Genomic DNA, 17066 nt, shown 5'->3' on the forward strand with positions numbered 1-17066 from the left:
GTAGTCGAGTCGTGATATGATGAGGGAGTGGATGAGCTGTTTAGTGGTTTCTGGAGTTAGGAATGGGCGGATTTTGGCGATGTTGCGGAGGTGGAGTCTGCACGAGTTTGTTAAAGATTGGACTTGGGGCTGGAAGGATAGGTTGGAGTCCAGAATGACACCAAGTACTCTGGCCTGCGGGGCGGGTTTGATGGTGGCGTTGTTGGATGAGATGGAGAAGTCAATGGGGGGGGGGGGGGGGGGTCCGGGCTGGGGGGGAAGACAAGAAACTCGGTTTTGGAGAGGTTCAGTTTAAGGAAGTGGAGCGACATCCAGTCTGATATGTCACTCAGTAGGTGTGTGATTCGGGCGGAGACCGAGGGGGTGAGGTGGGGGGTTGAGAGATAGATTTGTGTGTGGTCGGCATAGAGCTGGTAGTTGAAGCCGTGAGAGTGTATGAGTTGGCCAAGGGAGGAGGTGTAGCTGGAGAAGAGAAGGGGCCCGAGGACAGAGCCTTTAGGGACCCCAACAGAGTAACCAAAAAACCACTGTTGTTTTTTTGTTGCTATATAAACAAAGACAAAAAATTATGAAAAAAAACAATATTTTCTACTTATATACTTTTATACTTATTTTCTGTTATAAAACATATCCAATAAAAAAAAGTTTTCATAAATTTAGGCCAAAATTTATTCTGCTGCATGTCTTCGGCAAAATAAATCCCAAAAGGTAAATTAATTGGTTTGTACGAAAGTTATAGCATCTACAAACTATGGTATATAGACTGGAATTTACGCAGCTATGGCGTTACACTGGTAATGCCGGTGATCTGTGATTTATAGTGGGACTGTGCGGCAGGCAATCTGGTGCTAGCTGAGGCAGGCTGAGACAGAGTGACTGACACTGACATCAATAGTGACACTAATACACTGATCAGTATAAAATATAATTTGTTTTTAAAAATATTTTTCATATAGTGTGTAGTATAAAATGCATTTCAACATACAGTATATATATTTTTATTTATTGAAATATATTGAATACGGCCAGAATTGTAGCATTTGAAACATATGTCAATATATTTGGGCAGAATATTTGTAAAATATATTTTAAATATATTTTTCTTCCATGCGGGCTGTACACAGAGTCCTGTCTTTTGTACACAGACCTGATTTCAGCCAAAATCATTGGCTGAAAGCAGCTCGGATTGGACGGGGACATGCGCCCCGAACCTAGAAGTTCGGCTGCGATGTGCTAGTACGCTGCCTGGCCTGCCCATACCGCTCGCCTGCGGGCAGGAAATGGTTAAATAACTTGTTCCATGCCTCTGTTATAAAATGCTCTATTTTTGTTTTAGCCTTTTGGCTTTTTCTAAAGTTTTGTTTTTTTTTTCAGTTGAGTTATTTCTGTTGCCCTGGAATGACAACTCTATAGTTTTATGACTTATCACCCCTCCCCCCCCCCCTCCTTCACAATGGAAATAAACACATCTGTCATAGACTGGAAAACCACAGAAAGCACAGAACTAGACCCAAACTTGGAGTAGTCAACCATTTTTTTTAACCTCTGAGGGACCTTATACCTACGTTGGTGAAATAAATCCAGTTGGTTTGTTTTCCCCGTAAAAGCCTTCCAAACTGATTTGATTCATGGTTGCAACATTTGTAATCCAGGACCGGCAACAAGGCGATAAATCTTTTTTAAAATCTATCCTCAGCAGGCTTGGAAACTTCACATTCTGCCCGCTAAGTCCTTCCTGATTTATGATCATTAAAAGCTTAAGACGGTTCCTACTTATCTTAAAGACAAGGCGGGAAGATTGAGGCGTTTACAAGGGAGCAGTACTCAGATAACACGATTTATTGTTGGAGATGATACATTGGGACGGCTCTAAACCCTTTTTTTTTTTGCAGCTTAAAGAACAGCGTGAGAAAGAGAGACGGCTGAAGAAGTCCCAAGCCGGTAGCATATCGGAGGAAGGAGGCGAGTTTGATGACTTGGTGTCAGCGTTACGATCTGGAGAAGTGTTCGATAAAGACTTATCCAAGCTCAAGAGGAACCGCAAACGCTCTGGAAACCAAATTCTGGACACGAGCAGAGAGAGAGCGGTTACCAAACTAAATTATTAGGAAGCCGCTGGTAGGGACCTTAAAAACGGAACAGAACGGTATTGGAGAATGATTTCGAGGTCACGGGAAAAGTTTTGGAGTTTCCTCGTGGAAGAAAACACTTGACCTCTTCGTGACTGAGATCATTCCCACCATGGCTTGGGCGTCAAGCTTCTTGAAGTGCCTCCGTGGATTCATTTCATGCCTGGTTAAGGGCCGGGGTCCACGTCTGCAAATATTTGGAAAGGCCCGGAGCATTATATGTGGATGAAGACGGGTCAAACCTCGTAATCACACTTTAAAAGTGCCAATATTTTTGCACTGTCCAACATTTCAAAAATAATGGTGTTTTTTGGAACTTTTTTTTTCGGCCAGAGACACAAATGTTTTACTTAAAGGTGAAATGGAAGCTCCCAAAGTCTAAGATGGCAGGCCCATTTTGCAGTCTAACCAGGATGTTTGGAAAGCCTTGCGCGCCGTGACGCCAGGCTCATGGAACTAAATAAAAAAGTTGCAAATTTTGAAAACCAGATTATTTTCAGAGATGGAATTTCAGCATCCGTTCCAGGAACCGCAGCTGCAAATAATACAAGTGGGTACTTTCTTGCGTAAACTTAGGCCTTGTACGGGACGCGCTTCGTGATTCCAGGATTCCATTTTTCTGAAACTGAACATAGAAAAACCACTGTGTGTTTGCAACGAGTTATGCACTTTTTTTTGCCTCTCATCTGTTGCCATGGTTAGTATTGGCTTCAAAGATGTTGTTACACAGAGTCCAACTTGCTAACGTTCGAGCTGGCTCAAGAAAAGCACTATGTTTCGTAATGATTAAAAAAAAAAATCAATGCGTCGTGAGGTTCCTGACGCTGCCTCACAGCCAGCACTTTTGAGATATGTGGAAAGTACATGGGAGTGCCAACAAATATTTTATCTCTATTAAAAGCACATCAGGATAATTTTTTTTATCTTCTCAGAGAAGGGAGGAAATTGGATAATCGTAGAGTCTATGAATAAAGGTTTGATTTGCCTGGATGGAACAGTTTTCTACTCAGTGGTGGATGGTGACCACTTGTTGGATGGAATGCAGCGATCTTGAAGGACATGTGCACCATCTGGAAGGTCTACAATGAAATCTCCTCATGTATGGGAATTTCAATGGTATTGGTAACCTGGTCTGGAAACTAGTTCTATGGTAGCCAACCAAAGTCACCTCTGACTTTGTTCCGTTCCAAGGCTGACAATGGTCTTGTGGGCTACAATAGGTACGGCCCATTTTGAAACCAGCCCTAGTGGGAAAGCTATGTGTTCTTTTTAGGTCTTGGTTTATCGAATACAGGTGCACCATCTGGAAGGTCTACAATGAAATCTCCTCATGTATGGGAATTTCAATGGTATTGGTAACCTGGCCTGGAAACTAGTTCTATGGTAGCCAACCAAAGTCACCTCTGACTTTGTGCCGTTCCAAGGCTGACAATGGTCTTGTGGGCTACAATAGGTACGGCCCATTTTGAAACCAGCCCTAGTGGGAAAGCTATGTGTTCTTTTTAGGTCTTGGTTTATCGAATACAGGTGCACCATCTGGAAGGTCTACAATGAAATCTCCTCCTGTATGGGAATTTCAATGGTATTGGTAACCTGGCCTGGAAACTAGTTCTATGGTAGCCAACCAAAGTCACCTCTGACTTTGTTCCGTTCCAAGGCTGACAATGGTCTTGTGGGCTACAATAGGTACGGCCCATTTTCAAACCAGACCTAGTGGGAAAGCTATGTGTTCTTTTTAGGTCTTGGTTTATCGAATACAGGTGCACCATCTGGAAGGTCTACAATGAAATCTCCTCCTGTATGGGAATTTCAATGGTATTGGTAACCTGGCCTGGAAACTAGTTCTATGGTAGCCAACCAAAGTCACCTCTGACTTTTGTGCCGTTCCAAGGCTGACAGTGGTCTTGTGGGCTACAATAGGTACGGCCCATTTTCAAACCAGACCTAGCGGGAAAGCTGTGTGTTCTTTTTAGGTCTTGGTTTATCGAATACAGGTCGTATAACTCTTTTAAATCACCATTTCTATGTCCAGTGTTATCCAAAGTATGGCTCCTTGTAAGCTGCAGCCATTTGATTCAACAAACTCTGTCCCCCTAGGATCCAAATTCCAATTAATTCACAATGAACTAGCTTGATGCGGGTCTCTTCTGGGGAATAAGGAAAATGGTACTTACTGTGGCAATAATATATAAATAGGTGAAAATGATTCTGTTGTTGATGTACGTTTTCTTTCTGAGAATTGTTTAATAGTAAGAGGAACATATGAAGAAATAGAGGCAGGTTAAGGAGGGAATGGTGTAATAATAACATTGTGTAATCTAGTCTAAATGTTAAGAGACATGCAATGTATTAAGCCATACTAAAGACAAATGTTTTTTGTATATTTTGGGTTCACCTAGAAGGTTGTAACACTTGCTGTCTGTGATTGCCGGTCATATACAGTATAAAAAGTCATACCAAAAACACACCCAAAATTGTCTCGGTCAACCAGGTCAAGCTTCATAAACTGATATCTTACATCTAGGTTAGGGGTCTCCAAACTACGGCCCACTGGCTAGATATGGCCTACTGTAAGATTTTATCTTGGCCACAGCTAGAGAGTCAGTGGCCCCTCATTCAGGTCGGTCTTTAGTGTCCATTTCTCCCCCCCCCCCCCCGCTCCTCCATTTTTAGCAAAAACACACCCATGGCACAGACAGAAGAGTGTGTGGGTCTCAGCCAGGTCAAGCTACAAGCTCTGATATCTAACATCTAGGTTAAGGGTCTCCAAACTAAGGCCCATGGGCCAGATATGGCCTACTGCAAGATTTTATTTTGCCCACAGCTAGAGAGTCAGTGGCCCTTCAAACAGGTCTTCAGGTCAGTCTTTAGTGTCCGTTTCTCCCGCTGCTCCTCCATTTTTGGCAAAAACACACCAACACACCCATGGCGCAGATAGAAGAGTGTCTGGGTCTCAACCAGGTCAGGCTACAAGCACTGATATCTAACATCCAGGTTAGGGGTCTCAAAACTACGGCCCATGGGCCAGATATGGCCTACTGCAAGATTTTGTCTTGCCCACAGCTAGAGAGTCAGTGGCCCCTCATACAGGTCTTCAGGTTAGTCTTTAGTTTAAGTGGGCTGAAAAACTAATGCAGCCACCCCCTCTAAGTACGGGAAGCTGGATGTACATACACTTTAAGGCCAAATATTTTATTTTATTGATGACTGGGAAGGGATAGAACTTCTGTTAGATCTTTATTCTTGTATGTGAACCCTTCTTGGGAGATTTCCTTTTACTTTCTGTCCCGTTGACACCTCTGCATACCCATGACACACATATCGGGGTTGATTTTCTAAAAGTGAATAGGCTGTTGCACTTTGCAAGGGAATTTTACCCCAGAGCTTAGTGAAGGAGTTGCAATTTTGCTGACTTCTATCATCCATAGTTAGTCTGGCTGAAAAAAGAGAAAAGTCCATCCAGTTCAACCATAATTTCATGAGGAAAATTCTCTTGCAAAGCGCAACAGCCTTTTTGGCTTTAGCAAATCAACTTCATAGCCCCCCCCCCTCCCCCGCCAATGGAAAAATAGACAGTAATCCTTTCAAATATATCTTATGCCTGTAAAACTTAAAAAAAAAAAAAAAAAATAGACAAGTTTAAATAACTTTTTTTTGCTTTTTCGGATTTTATTTGTCGCTGTACAATCATTTAGAAAGTCTGGTGGGTTTGGGAATTATTACACGTTTGTCTTTTTGTAAGTAGAGCTAGAGCTGAGTATGTGAGATTGTCTTCTCGTGTGCATGTCAGAGAATTCCATATGTGTAATTCATTAGGAGATTAGGCTGTCGGCATCCCGAGTGAACAAATGGTAGAAGTAGATTGTGTTCATTAGGAGATTAGGTTGTTGGTTCCCAGTGTGTATGTATGGTAGAGTTACATTGTGTCACTGATTAGGAGATTGGGGTGTTCGTTCCCAGTGTGTGTATATATATATATCAGAGAATAAAATAAGTATAATACATTAGGAGATTAGGTTGTTGGTTTCCCATCTGCATATATGGTAGAGTTACATTGTATCACTGATTAGGAGATCGGGATGTTTGTTCTCAGTGTGTGTATGTGGTAGAGGATGAAATATGTGTAACTCATTGGGAGATTAGGTTGTCAGTATCCCATGTGAATAAATGGTAGAAGTAGATTGTGTTCATTAGGAGATTAGGTTGTTGGTTCCCAGTGTGTATGTTTTTTAGAGTTACATTGTATCACTGATTAGGAGATCGGGATGTTTGTTCTCAGTGTGTGTATGTGGTAGAGGATGAAATATGTGTAATTCATTAGGAGATTAGGTTGTTGTTTTCCCATCTGCATATATGGTAGAATTACTGTATATTGGGTTACTCATTAGGAGATTAGGTTGTTGTTTTCCCATCTGCATATATGGTAGAATTACTGTATATTGGGTTACTCATTAGGAGATTAGGTTGTTGGTTTCTAGTGTGTGTATATGGCAGAGAATTCCATATACGTGATTCTTTAGCAGATTAGGTCATTGGTTTCTCATTTGCATATATGGTAGAATTATATTGTGTTGCTCATTAGGGGATTAGGTCGTTCGCTCCCCATGTGCGCATGTGGTAGTGAATGAAAGATGTGTAATTCATTAGGAGATTAGGCTGTCAGTATCCCGTGTGAACAAATGGTAGAAGTAGATTGTGTTCATTAGGAGATTAGGTTGTTGGTTCCCAGTGTGTATGTATGGTAGAGTTACATTGTGTCACTGAATAGGAGATCGGGATGTTTGTTCTCAGTGTGTGTATGTATTAGAGGATGAAATATGTGTAATTCATTAGGAGATTAGGTTGTTGGTTTCCAATTTGCATATATGGTAGAATTACTGTATATTGCGATACTCATTGGGAGATTAGGTTGTTGTTTTCCCATCTGCATATATGGTAGAATTACTGTATATTGCGTTACTCATTAGGAGATTAGGTTGTTGTTTTCCCATCTGCATATATGGTAGAATTACTGTATATTGCGTTACTCATTAGGAGATTAGGTTGTTGGTTTCTAGTGTGTGTATATGGCAGAGAATTCCATATGCGTGATCTTTAGCAGATTAGGTCATTGGTTTCTCATTTGCATATATGGTAGAATTATATTGTGCTGCTCATTAGGGGATTAGGTCGTTGGCTCCCCATGTGCGCATGTGATAGAGAATGAAAGATGTGTAATTCATTAGAACATTAGGTTGTTGATTCCCCCTCTGCATATTTGGTAGAATTATAGTGTTACTCATTAGGAGGTTAGGTTGCTGGTTCCAGGTGTGTGTATGTGGCAGATAATTAAGTAGCTATGATACATTTGGATATTAGGTTGTTGGTTTCCTGTCTGCCTATATGGTAGAATTATATTGTGGTACTCATTAGGAGATCGGGATTGTTGATTCCCGTGTGTGTATACGAGAGAGAATTACATATATGTGTTATTCTTTAGGAGATTAGGTTGTCAGTGAGTCAAATGTGATGTCTATAGACTTGGTATGGGCTCAGAATTGGGTTTCCAGGTTATGTGCTTTAGCATGAGCTATGCATCCCCCACATCCAGCTTTTACCAAGGTAACACATGAACAGTGCACATGCATGTCCATTCACTTGCTTTCTAGCAGCTTGGGGTGGGTGGTTGGGCACATGTGGTGTGGTTTTCACATCAGCTGTGGATGGCTATAGAATGAAGACCATGGTCCGCCAGTTGCCCACCACCATTCTGGGGCATGCAATGCCGTGTTTGCCATGTGCCACAAGGGTGCTGCACTTAAGGCTTCTGTCCCTCCTGCCCAATCCCCCCCCCCCCCCGCATCCTTTGTCCCAGCCCTGAATTGTGAGAACCATGGCCACAAGTGGGCAACTCCCCTATAGGTATGGGGCGGCCCAGAAACTGGATGTGATCTGGTTCACCCAGGAGGTGACCATGTCAAATGTGGGCTGTGAACATCTTGAATATCTTGCCCAGTATTTGCAGATTCCCAGGGATCTGCTTGTTACATTGTATACATTCTTTTTTTTTCATGTGACAGAAAAGTTGCATTTCTGTCATTCTTCAATAAATACCAAAAATAGCCCCAAATGAAGACACACAATAAAAGGAAGGGTCAACTTTAGATGAGAACACATGATAAAGGGAAAGATCAGCTTTAGCTGAAGACAAAGGATAATGGGAAGAGTCAACTTTGGATGAAGACACATGATAAAGGGAAGGGTCAACGTTACATGAGAACTCATGATGATGAGAAGGGTCAATATTAAATTAAGACACATGATAACGGAAAGGGTCAGCTTTAGATGAGAACTCATGATAAAGGGAAGGGTCAACTTTAGATGAGAACTCATGATAAAGGGAAGGGTCAACTTTAGATGAGAACACATGATAAAGGGAAGGGTCAACTTTAGATGAGAACACATGATAAAGGGAAGGGTCAACTTTAGATGAGAACTCATGATAAAGGGAAGGGTCAACGTTAGATGAAGGCTCATGATGAGAGGAAGGGTCTATATTTAATTAAGACCCATGACAACTGAAGGGTCAACTTTAGATGAAGACATATGACAACGGGAAGGGTCAACTTTAGATGAAGACTCATGATGATGAGAAGGGTCAATATTAAATTAAGACACATGATAACGGAAAGGGTCAACTTTAGATGAAGACACATGATAATGGGATGGGTCAACTTTAGATGAAGGCTGATGATGAGAGGAAGGGTCAATATTAAATTAGGACACATGACAATGGGAAGGGTCAACTTTAGATGAAGACACATGACAACGGAAAGAGTCAATTTTAGATGAAGATACATGTTAACGGGAAGGGTCAGCTTTAGATGAAGGCTGATGATGATGAGAAGGGTCTATATTAAATTAAGACACATGATAACAGGAAGGGTCAACTTTAGATGAAGACACATGACAACGGAAAGGGTCAACTTTAGATGAAGACACATGATAATGGGATGGGTCAACTTTAGATGAAGGCTGATGATGAGAGGAAGGGTCAATATTAAATTAGGACACATGACAACGGGAAGGGTCAACTTTAGATGAAGACACATGACAACGGAAAGAGTCAATTTTAGATGAAGACCCATGTTAACGGGAAGGGTCAGCTTTAGATGAAGGCTGATGATGATGAGAAGGGTCTATATTAAATTAAGACACATGATAACAGGAAGGGTCAACTTTAGATGAAGACCCATGATAACGGGAAGGGTCCACTTTAGATGAAGACCCATGATAACGGGAAGGGTCCACTTTAGATGAAGACCCATGATAACGGAAAGGGTCAACTTTAGATGAAGGCTCATTATGATGAGAAGGGTCAGTATTAAATTAAGACACATGACAACGGGAAGGGTCAGCTTTAGATGAAGACACATGATAAAGGGAAAGGGTCAACTTAAGATGAAGACATGATAAAGTGAAGGGTCAACTTTAGATGAGGACTTATAATAAAGAGAAGGGTCAGTAGAAAATTAAGACACATGATAATGGGAAGGGTTAACTTTAGATGAAGACACATGATAAAGAGAAGGGTCAATAATAAATTAAGACATGATAAAGAGAACAGTAGATAATAAATTAAGACACATGATAAAGGGAAGGGTCAACTTTAAGTAGTAGAACATTTTGCACTACTACTCATCAGGTGAAAGGAGTTAGAAGAACCTCAAGCTGGCAGTAAACTAAAAAAAAACGTTTGTGTCCAATGAAATGTTTGTACTGTCCTGTTCTCCAGGCTTATGGCGCAATGTGATTGGTGCAATGTTACCTAAGGCATTTGGTTTTTCGGTAATGGATCTGGTAATGGATCTGGTGTGATGGAATTCTAAATGGAGATAAGAGGAGTAGGAGAGCTGATTGAGAGTATGTGTTCATTGATATGATAGAGAACTGTCCAGGTTTGGTTACTCCTCGGTCCTGTTGGAAGGATTGTAGAATGTGATGATAAATTTCTGCGTCTGATCTTATAAAATTTGCATTCCCTGATTCATGTCAAAGAAATTCAAGAATAAATATTGCCAATTTCTTTTTCAACATATTTGATATTGTAGCAAATAGAATTGTGAAGGATTCTCCATCCACTGTCTGTACCCATTGGAAAGATTTATACTTATTTTCCTGTTCACAGCCATTCCCAGGGTGTCACCAGCACAGGAAGTGAAGGAAAAAATTCCAACAGGGACACATGATTAAAGTGTATGTAAACCCTAACAATGAACTTCTCTTAGATGCTGTCTTTGAGTCTGCTTGAGTATAGAAGAACCATTAAAGGCTAAGTCCGTGTTTCTTTCCATGTTTCACCCATGTTTAGGTTGTAGCATGAAATATGGCCACAGTCTGCATGTTCATCCTGTCAGAAATCTAATGGGCTGAAACTAATGCGCACTTCCTGTGCTCATTCTTATCAATGACATTATTCCCATCCAGGGGTGGACTGACAACTCCTGGGGCCCCCGGGCAATAGGGGATTATGGGGCCTCTGTGCCCTCGCACACACCCAAAAAAGCCTATGAAAAAAACAATGAAAGGTACCAGGGGCATCTCATGGGCCCCCCCACTGACCCCGGGCCCTCGGGCAGTGCCCGAGTGCTCGAATGGTCAGTTCGCCCCTGTTCCCATCTTTCTCTGAGGACAACACAACCATGCCACCCCCCCCCCCCCCATGTTATCAAAATTAGGGCGTGCAGGCAGTATTCTCTAGTCCTAACACACTTCTTGTCCGAAAGTGACAACACTGTTCCTCCATAGATACAGAACAGTGAACAGTGAGTTAGCGTTGTCACCCCAGAACAGGAAGTGAGTTCCTGGCAGGAACACCAGGGGGGGGAAAAACTGGACAAAAAACCTGAAGAAATAAAAACTAATGCAGCCACCATATCCAAAGACTGGAAAACATATTACATGAGGCCCTTCCATAATTAAAATTCGGTTTATGGGGCTTATGGCAAATCCATTTACACTTACAAATGTGTGACTGCTGCAATATCCAATTGTAAGGACCGACCCATGTGAATAGGTGACCGTGGGGCCAATCACAGACAGAGCTTTAATCTACGCTGATGGAATAATAACTATCGTGCACTTTTTTTTTTGGCTTTAATAATGAAAATAATAGAATCCATGGCAGTATTATTCAAGAAGGGAAGAAAATAATTTTGTTAATAACCTGTATATTTTTGTACCATGTATTTCTTAATATACAATTAAAATGTAGAGGATGGTATTGTACTAAAAATGAAATAAAAAAAAAAATAAATAAAACCTGTAATTAATCCCGGGATGAGAATCGGGTTCCTCGGGCAGACCTGTATATAGAAGTCACAGCCGGCTGCCGGAAATGTTTTTGGGAGCGATGTTTTGGTGTGTCCTCAGTTGTCGGTCAACAAAAAAAAAATGATAAATGACTTAAATTAAATTTGTAGTGTACTTTTTATTTGCACCTTTTTGTTTTTATTAGAATATACTTGTCTTACTAGAAAAAATTAAACTTATCAATATATATTTCCTGCACTCTTTATGTATTATTTATTCACTTCTTATGTTACAGTTTGCAATCACCGGAAGATTGGTGGAATACAAGCCGTAGAAGGCTCGGTGCACACCTTGTGCGTGCGCGGAACACACGCGGAACACAAATGCGCTGCCGTGTATTAGATGCATGGCAATGTTATTAAGGCTGAAATGTTGCAACTTACAATGGGGGGAGGGGCAAGACCTAAGGGGGAAGATTTTTATAGGGACCCTTACCACCACTTTACCACTTCAAATCCGGACACTTTCACCCCCTTCCAGTCCGGACACTTTCCCCCCCTTCCAGTCCGGACACTTTCCCCCCCTTCCAGACCGGACACTTTCCCCCCCTTCCAGTCCGGACACTTTCCCCCCCTTCCAGTCCGGACACTTTCCCCCCCTTCCAGACCGGACACTTTCCCCCCCTTCCAGTCCGGACACTTTCACCCCCTTCCAGTCCGGACACTTTCACCCCCTTCCAGACCGGACACTTTCCCCCCCTTCCAGTCCGGACACTTTCCCCCACCTTCCAGTCTGGACACTTTCACCCCCTTCCAGTCCGGAACCTTTCACCTCCTTCCAGTCCGGACACTCTCCCCCCCTTCCAGTCCGGACACTTTCACCCCCTTCCAGTCCGGACACTTTCACCCCCTTCCAGTCCGGAACCTTTCACCTCCTTCCAGTCCGGACACTCTCCCCCCCTTCCAGTCCGGACACTTTCCCCCCTTCCAGTCCGGACACTTTCCCCCCCTTCCAGTCCGGACACTTTCCCCCCCTTCCAGTCTGGACACTTTCCCCCACTTCCAGTCCGGAGACTTTCACCCCCCTTCCAGTCCGGACACTTTCACCCCCTTCCAGTCTGGACACTTTCCCCCCCTTCCAGTCCGGACACTTTCACCCCCTTCCAGTCCGGACACTTTCCCCCCCTTCCAGTCCGGACACTTTCCCCCCCTTCCAGTCCGGACACTTTCCCCCACCTTCCAGTCTGGACACTTTCACCCCCTTCCAGTCCGGAACCTTTCACCTCCTTCCAGTCCGGACACTCTCCCCCCCTTCCAGTCCGGACACTTTCACCCCCTTCCAGTCCGGACACTTTCACCCCCTTCCAGTCCGGAACCTTTCACCTCCTTCCAGTCCGGACACTCTCCCCCCCTTCCAGTCCGGACACTTTCACCCCCTTCCAGTCCGGACACTTTCACCCCCTTCCAGTCCGGAACCTTTCACCTCCTTCCAGTCCGGACACTCTCCCCCCCCTTCCAGTCCGGACACTTTCCCCCCTTCCAGTCCGGACACTTTCCCCCCCTTCCAGTCCGGACACTTTCCCCCCCTTCCAGTCTGGACACTTTCCCCCACTTCCAGTCCGGAGACTTTCACCCCCCTTCCAGTCCGGACACTTTCACCCCCTTCCAGTCTGGACACTTTCCCCCCCTTCCAGTCCGGACACTTTCACCCCCTTCCAGTCCGGACACTTTCCCCCCCTTCCAGTCCGGACACTTTCCCCCCCTTCCAGTCCGGACACTTTTCCCCACTTCCAGTCTGGACACTTTCACCCCCTTCCAGTCCGGACACTTTCACCCCCTTCCAGTCCGGACACTTTCACCCCCTTCCAGTCCGGACACTTTCACCCCCTTCCAGTCCGGACACTTTCACCCCCTTCCAGTCCGGACACTTTCACCCCCTTCCAGTCTGGAACCTTTCCCCCCCCTTCCAGTCCGGACACTTTCACCCCCTTCCAGTCCGGAACCTTTTACCCCCTTCCAGTCCGGAACCTTTCACCCCCTTCCAGTCCGGAACCTTTCACCCCCTTCCAGTCCGGAACCTTTCACCCCCTTCCAGTCCGGACACTTTCACCCCCTTCCAGTCTGGAACCTTTCCCCCCCCTTCCAGTCCGGACACTTTTACCCCCTTCCAGTCCGGACACTTTCACCCCCTTCCTGTCCGGACACTTTCACCCCCTTCCAGTCAGGACACTTTCACCCCCTTCCAGTCCAGGCCAATTTTCAGCTTTCAGCGCTATCACACTTTGAATGACAATTGCGCGGTCATGCAACACTGTACCCATATGAATTTTTTAGCATTTTTTGAGACATAAAGATTTATTTTGGTGGTATTTATTCATCACTGGGATTTTTTCTTTTGCTATGTAAATTAAAAAGTCCAAAAAGTTTGAAAAAAAAGTGTTAATAAATAATATTTCATCATAAATCTTGGCCAAAATGTATTCCGTTATATTTTTAATAAAAAAAAAACCTAAATTACTTTATAACCAAAAATTATAATTTTTAAACTTTTTTTTATTTTTTTAATTTTTTATTTATTATTTTTTTTTACATACTGTCCATACTACCATGGTGACACTGTATTACTTGTGGGGGGTGATGAAGATTTTTTTTTTTTTTTTTTTCACAGATTGCGTTTACACTTATAAAGGCTGTAAAAGCAATCATTCTTGCAGCCATTGAGAACTACTGTGTGAGCTGTGATTGGTCACAGCTTGTCACATGGTACGGGGCTGTTGTGAATGGCCCTGTACCATGTGATCTCTGTGACCATTCACAGATTTCACACGTAGTAAGCAATGAAGTCAGAAGTGATGTCTTGCTTACTACTCTGCGCGTGATCACTGATTGGCCAATCAGTGATCACATGATCGGGACCTCGTACAGTGGTCCCATCCGACGATCGGTGTTCCACTGTGTCCAGAGGACACAGCGGGCACCGGATCGCGGTGCTGCGCGCTCTTAGGGAGCACGCACAATCAGGGTGCAGGGTGGCCGTTTATATACAACGGGAGGTGGTTAAAAAGCTGTCCTTGATCTCCAGTCAGTGACCTTGCCAAGGCTGAGATGATGTCATAAGTCTGCTGCAGGCAGAAGGTGGCATGTCCTCAGTCCCCCCCCCCCAGTTGTCAGACTGTACATTGTAACTTTGTATCCAGACACAAGGTAAGAGGCTGCAGAAGGGGGCTGATTTGTATCAGACATTTGTGAACATGGTCAAGAACTGCAAAGGCACCTGGATTTACGTCATTGTGTCATCTCTGAGCTGGCATCCCAGTCCAGGAATTAGATGGTGACCCTGGATGATTCCTGAACAAAGCTGTCTCTGTCCATGAAGTAGGTGATGACCCATGGATTATGCCTGAACAAAGATGGCTCTATCTCAGTCCAGGTAGTAGACGGTGACCCTGGATGATGCCTGAACAAAGATGGCTCCATCTCAGTCCAGGTAGTAGATGGTGACCCTGGATTATGCCTGAACAAGGATAGCTCCATCTCAGTCCAGGAAGTACATGGTGACCCATAGATTATGCCTGAACAAAGATGGCTCCATCTCAGTCCAGGTAGTAGACGGTGACCTTGGATAATGCCTGAACAAAGATGGGTCCATCTCTGTCCAGGAAGTAGTTGTTGACCTTGGATGATACCTGAATAGAGATGGCTACATCTTAGTCCAGGAAGTACACGGTGACCCTGGATGATGCCTGAACAAAGATGTCTCCAACTCTGTCCAAGAAGTAGCCAGTGACCTTGGATGATGCCTGAACAAAGATAGTTCCATCTCAGTCCAGTAAGTAGCTGGTGACCCTGGATGATCTCTAAAAAAGATGGCTCCATCTCTGTCCAGGAGGTAGCCAGTGACCCTGGAAGATGTCTGAACAAAGATAGCTCTATCTCTGTCCAGGAAGTAGACTATAATCCTGGATGATGCCCGAACAAAGATGGCTTCATCTCTGTCCAGGAAGTAGAAGGTGATCCTGGATGATATCTGAATAAAAATGACTCTGTCCAGGAAGTAGATGGTGACCCTGAATGATGCTTGAATAAAGATGGCTCCATCTTAGTCCAGGAAGTAGACAGTGACCCGTGCATTATGCCTGAACAAAAGATGGCTCCATCTCAGTTCTGGGAGTAGATAGTGACCCTGGATGATGCCTGAACAAAGATGGCTCTATCTCAGTCCAGGAAGTAGATGGTGACCCTGGATGATGCCTGAACAGAGATGGCTCCATCTCTGTCCAGGAAGTACACGGTGACCCTGGATGATGCTTGAACAAAAACGGCTCCATCTCAGCCCAGGAAGTAGATGATGACCCGTGGATTATGCCTGAACAAAGATGGCTCCATCTCTGTCTAGGAAATAGAGAGTGACCCTGGATGATGCCTGAACAAAGATGGCTTCATCTCAGTCCAGGAAGTAGACAGTGACCCTGGATGATGCCTGCACAAAGATGGCTCCAACACAGTCCAGGAAGTGGATGGTGACCCGTGGATTATGCCTGAACAAAGATGGCTCCATCCCATCCCATGAAGTAGACATTGACCTTGGAGGATGCCTGAACAGAGATGGCTCCATCTCAATCCAGGAAATCAATGGTGACCCATGGATGTAGATGATGATAGTAAATGATATCTGAACAACAATAGCTGCATCTATGTCCTGGAATCAGATGGTGACCCTGGATGATATCTGAACAAAGATGGCTCTATGTCTATCCAGGAAGTAGATGATGATCCTGAATGATGCCTGTACAAAGATGGTTATTTTTCAGTCCAGGAAGTAGATAGTGATCAGTGGATTATGCCTGAACAAAGATAGCTCCATCTCAGCCCAGGAAGTAGACATTGACTTTTAATTATGCCTGAACAGAGATGGCTCCAACTCAGTCCAGGGAGTAGATGGTGACCCTGGATGATGCCTGAACAAAGATGGCTCAATCTCAGTCCAGGAAGTAGATGTGACCCTGGTTGATGCCTGAACTAAGATGGCTCCATCGTAGTCCAGGAAGTAGGCTTTGACCTTGGATGATGCCTGAACAGAGACGGCTCTATCTCAGTCTAGGAAATAGGTAGTGACCATGGATGATCGAGGCACATCTATAGGATGGTGACCCTAGATGATGCCTAAACAAAGAAGGCTCCATCTCAGTCAAGGATGTAGATAGTGACTCTGGATGATGCCTCAACAAAGATGGTGCCATCCTTATGGAGAGAAAAGCTAATGAAGGCCTTGTCAGGAAGAGTATTGAGATTTTTGTGTAGCACCCTCCTAGGTTAGCTAGGGGGAGCTATATCCTAATGATTAGACAGGAGCTGTTAGCAGCTCAGGTGTAATAGCCAGAGGGGTCAAATTGTGGTCACGGCTGAGAGACTCTGCAGGCCAGCTCCTCTGGAATTTCCCCCTGCTCTGAGGCTTTTGGAGGAGGGCCTTGGAGGCAGTGGGTGGATCTGAGGAGTGGCTGGCTGCACTCTTGAGGGACCTCAATAAATCCCCAACAGAAGGCTTGGGAAGGGGCTGGGACTCCCTTAAGAGTGTTGGAGCCCGCTCAGTAGGAGGAGTGTGGTGGTGGGAGAGGTGTAGAGAGTTGGAGGAGGATGTGAGGCTGGA

The 17066-nt window shown here is 44.1% G+C and overlaps 1 protein-coding gene across 1 annotated transcript in view; it reads left to right on the forward strand.

Moving 5' to 3' along the window:
* The window catches only part of LOC149428927 (disheveled-associated activator of morphogenesis 2-like), a gene marked incomplete at its 5' end in the record, with an annotated part of 52136 nt that extends 40467 nt beyond the window's left edge, over positions 1–11669 (forward strand). Inside the window, one exon of the mRNA XM_089666928.1 lies at positions 1893–11669. Coding sequence (XP_089523054.1) covers positions 1893–2108 — 216 coding nt within the window. The remainder of the gene's footprint in view (positions 1–1892) is intronic.
* Positions 11670–17066: the final 5397 nt, after the last annotated feature.

Source organism: Staurois parvus, unplaced genomic scaffold (genome assembly GCF_062004578.1).
Source record: "Staurois parvus isolate SC_StPar_1 unplaced genomic scaffold, SC_StPar_1.0 ptg002918l, whole genome shotgun sequence".
NCBI lineage: Eukaryota > Metazoa > Chordata > Amphibia > Anura > Ranidae > Staurois > Staurois parvus.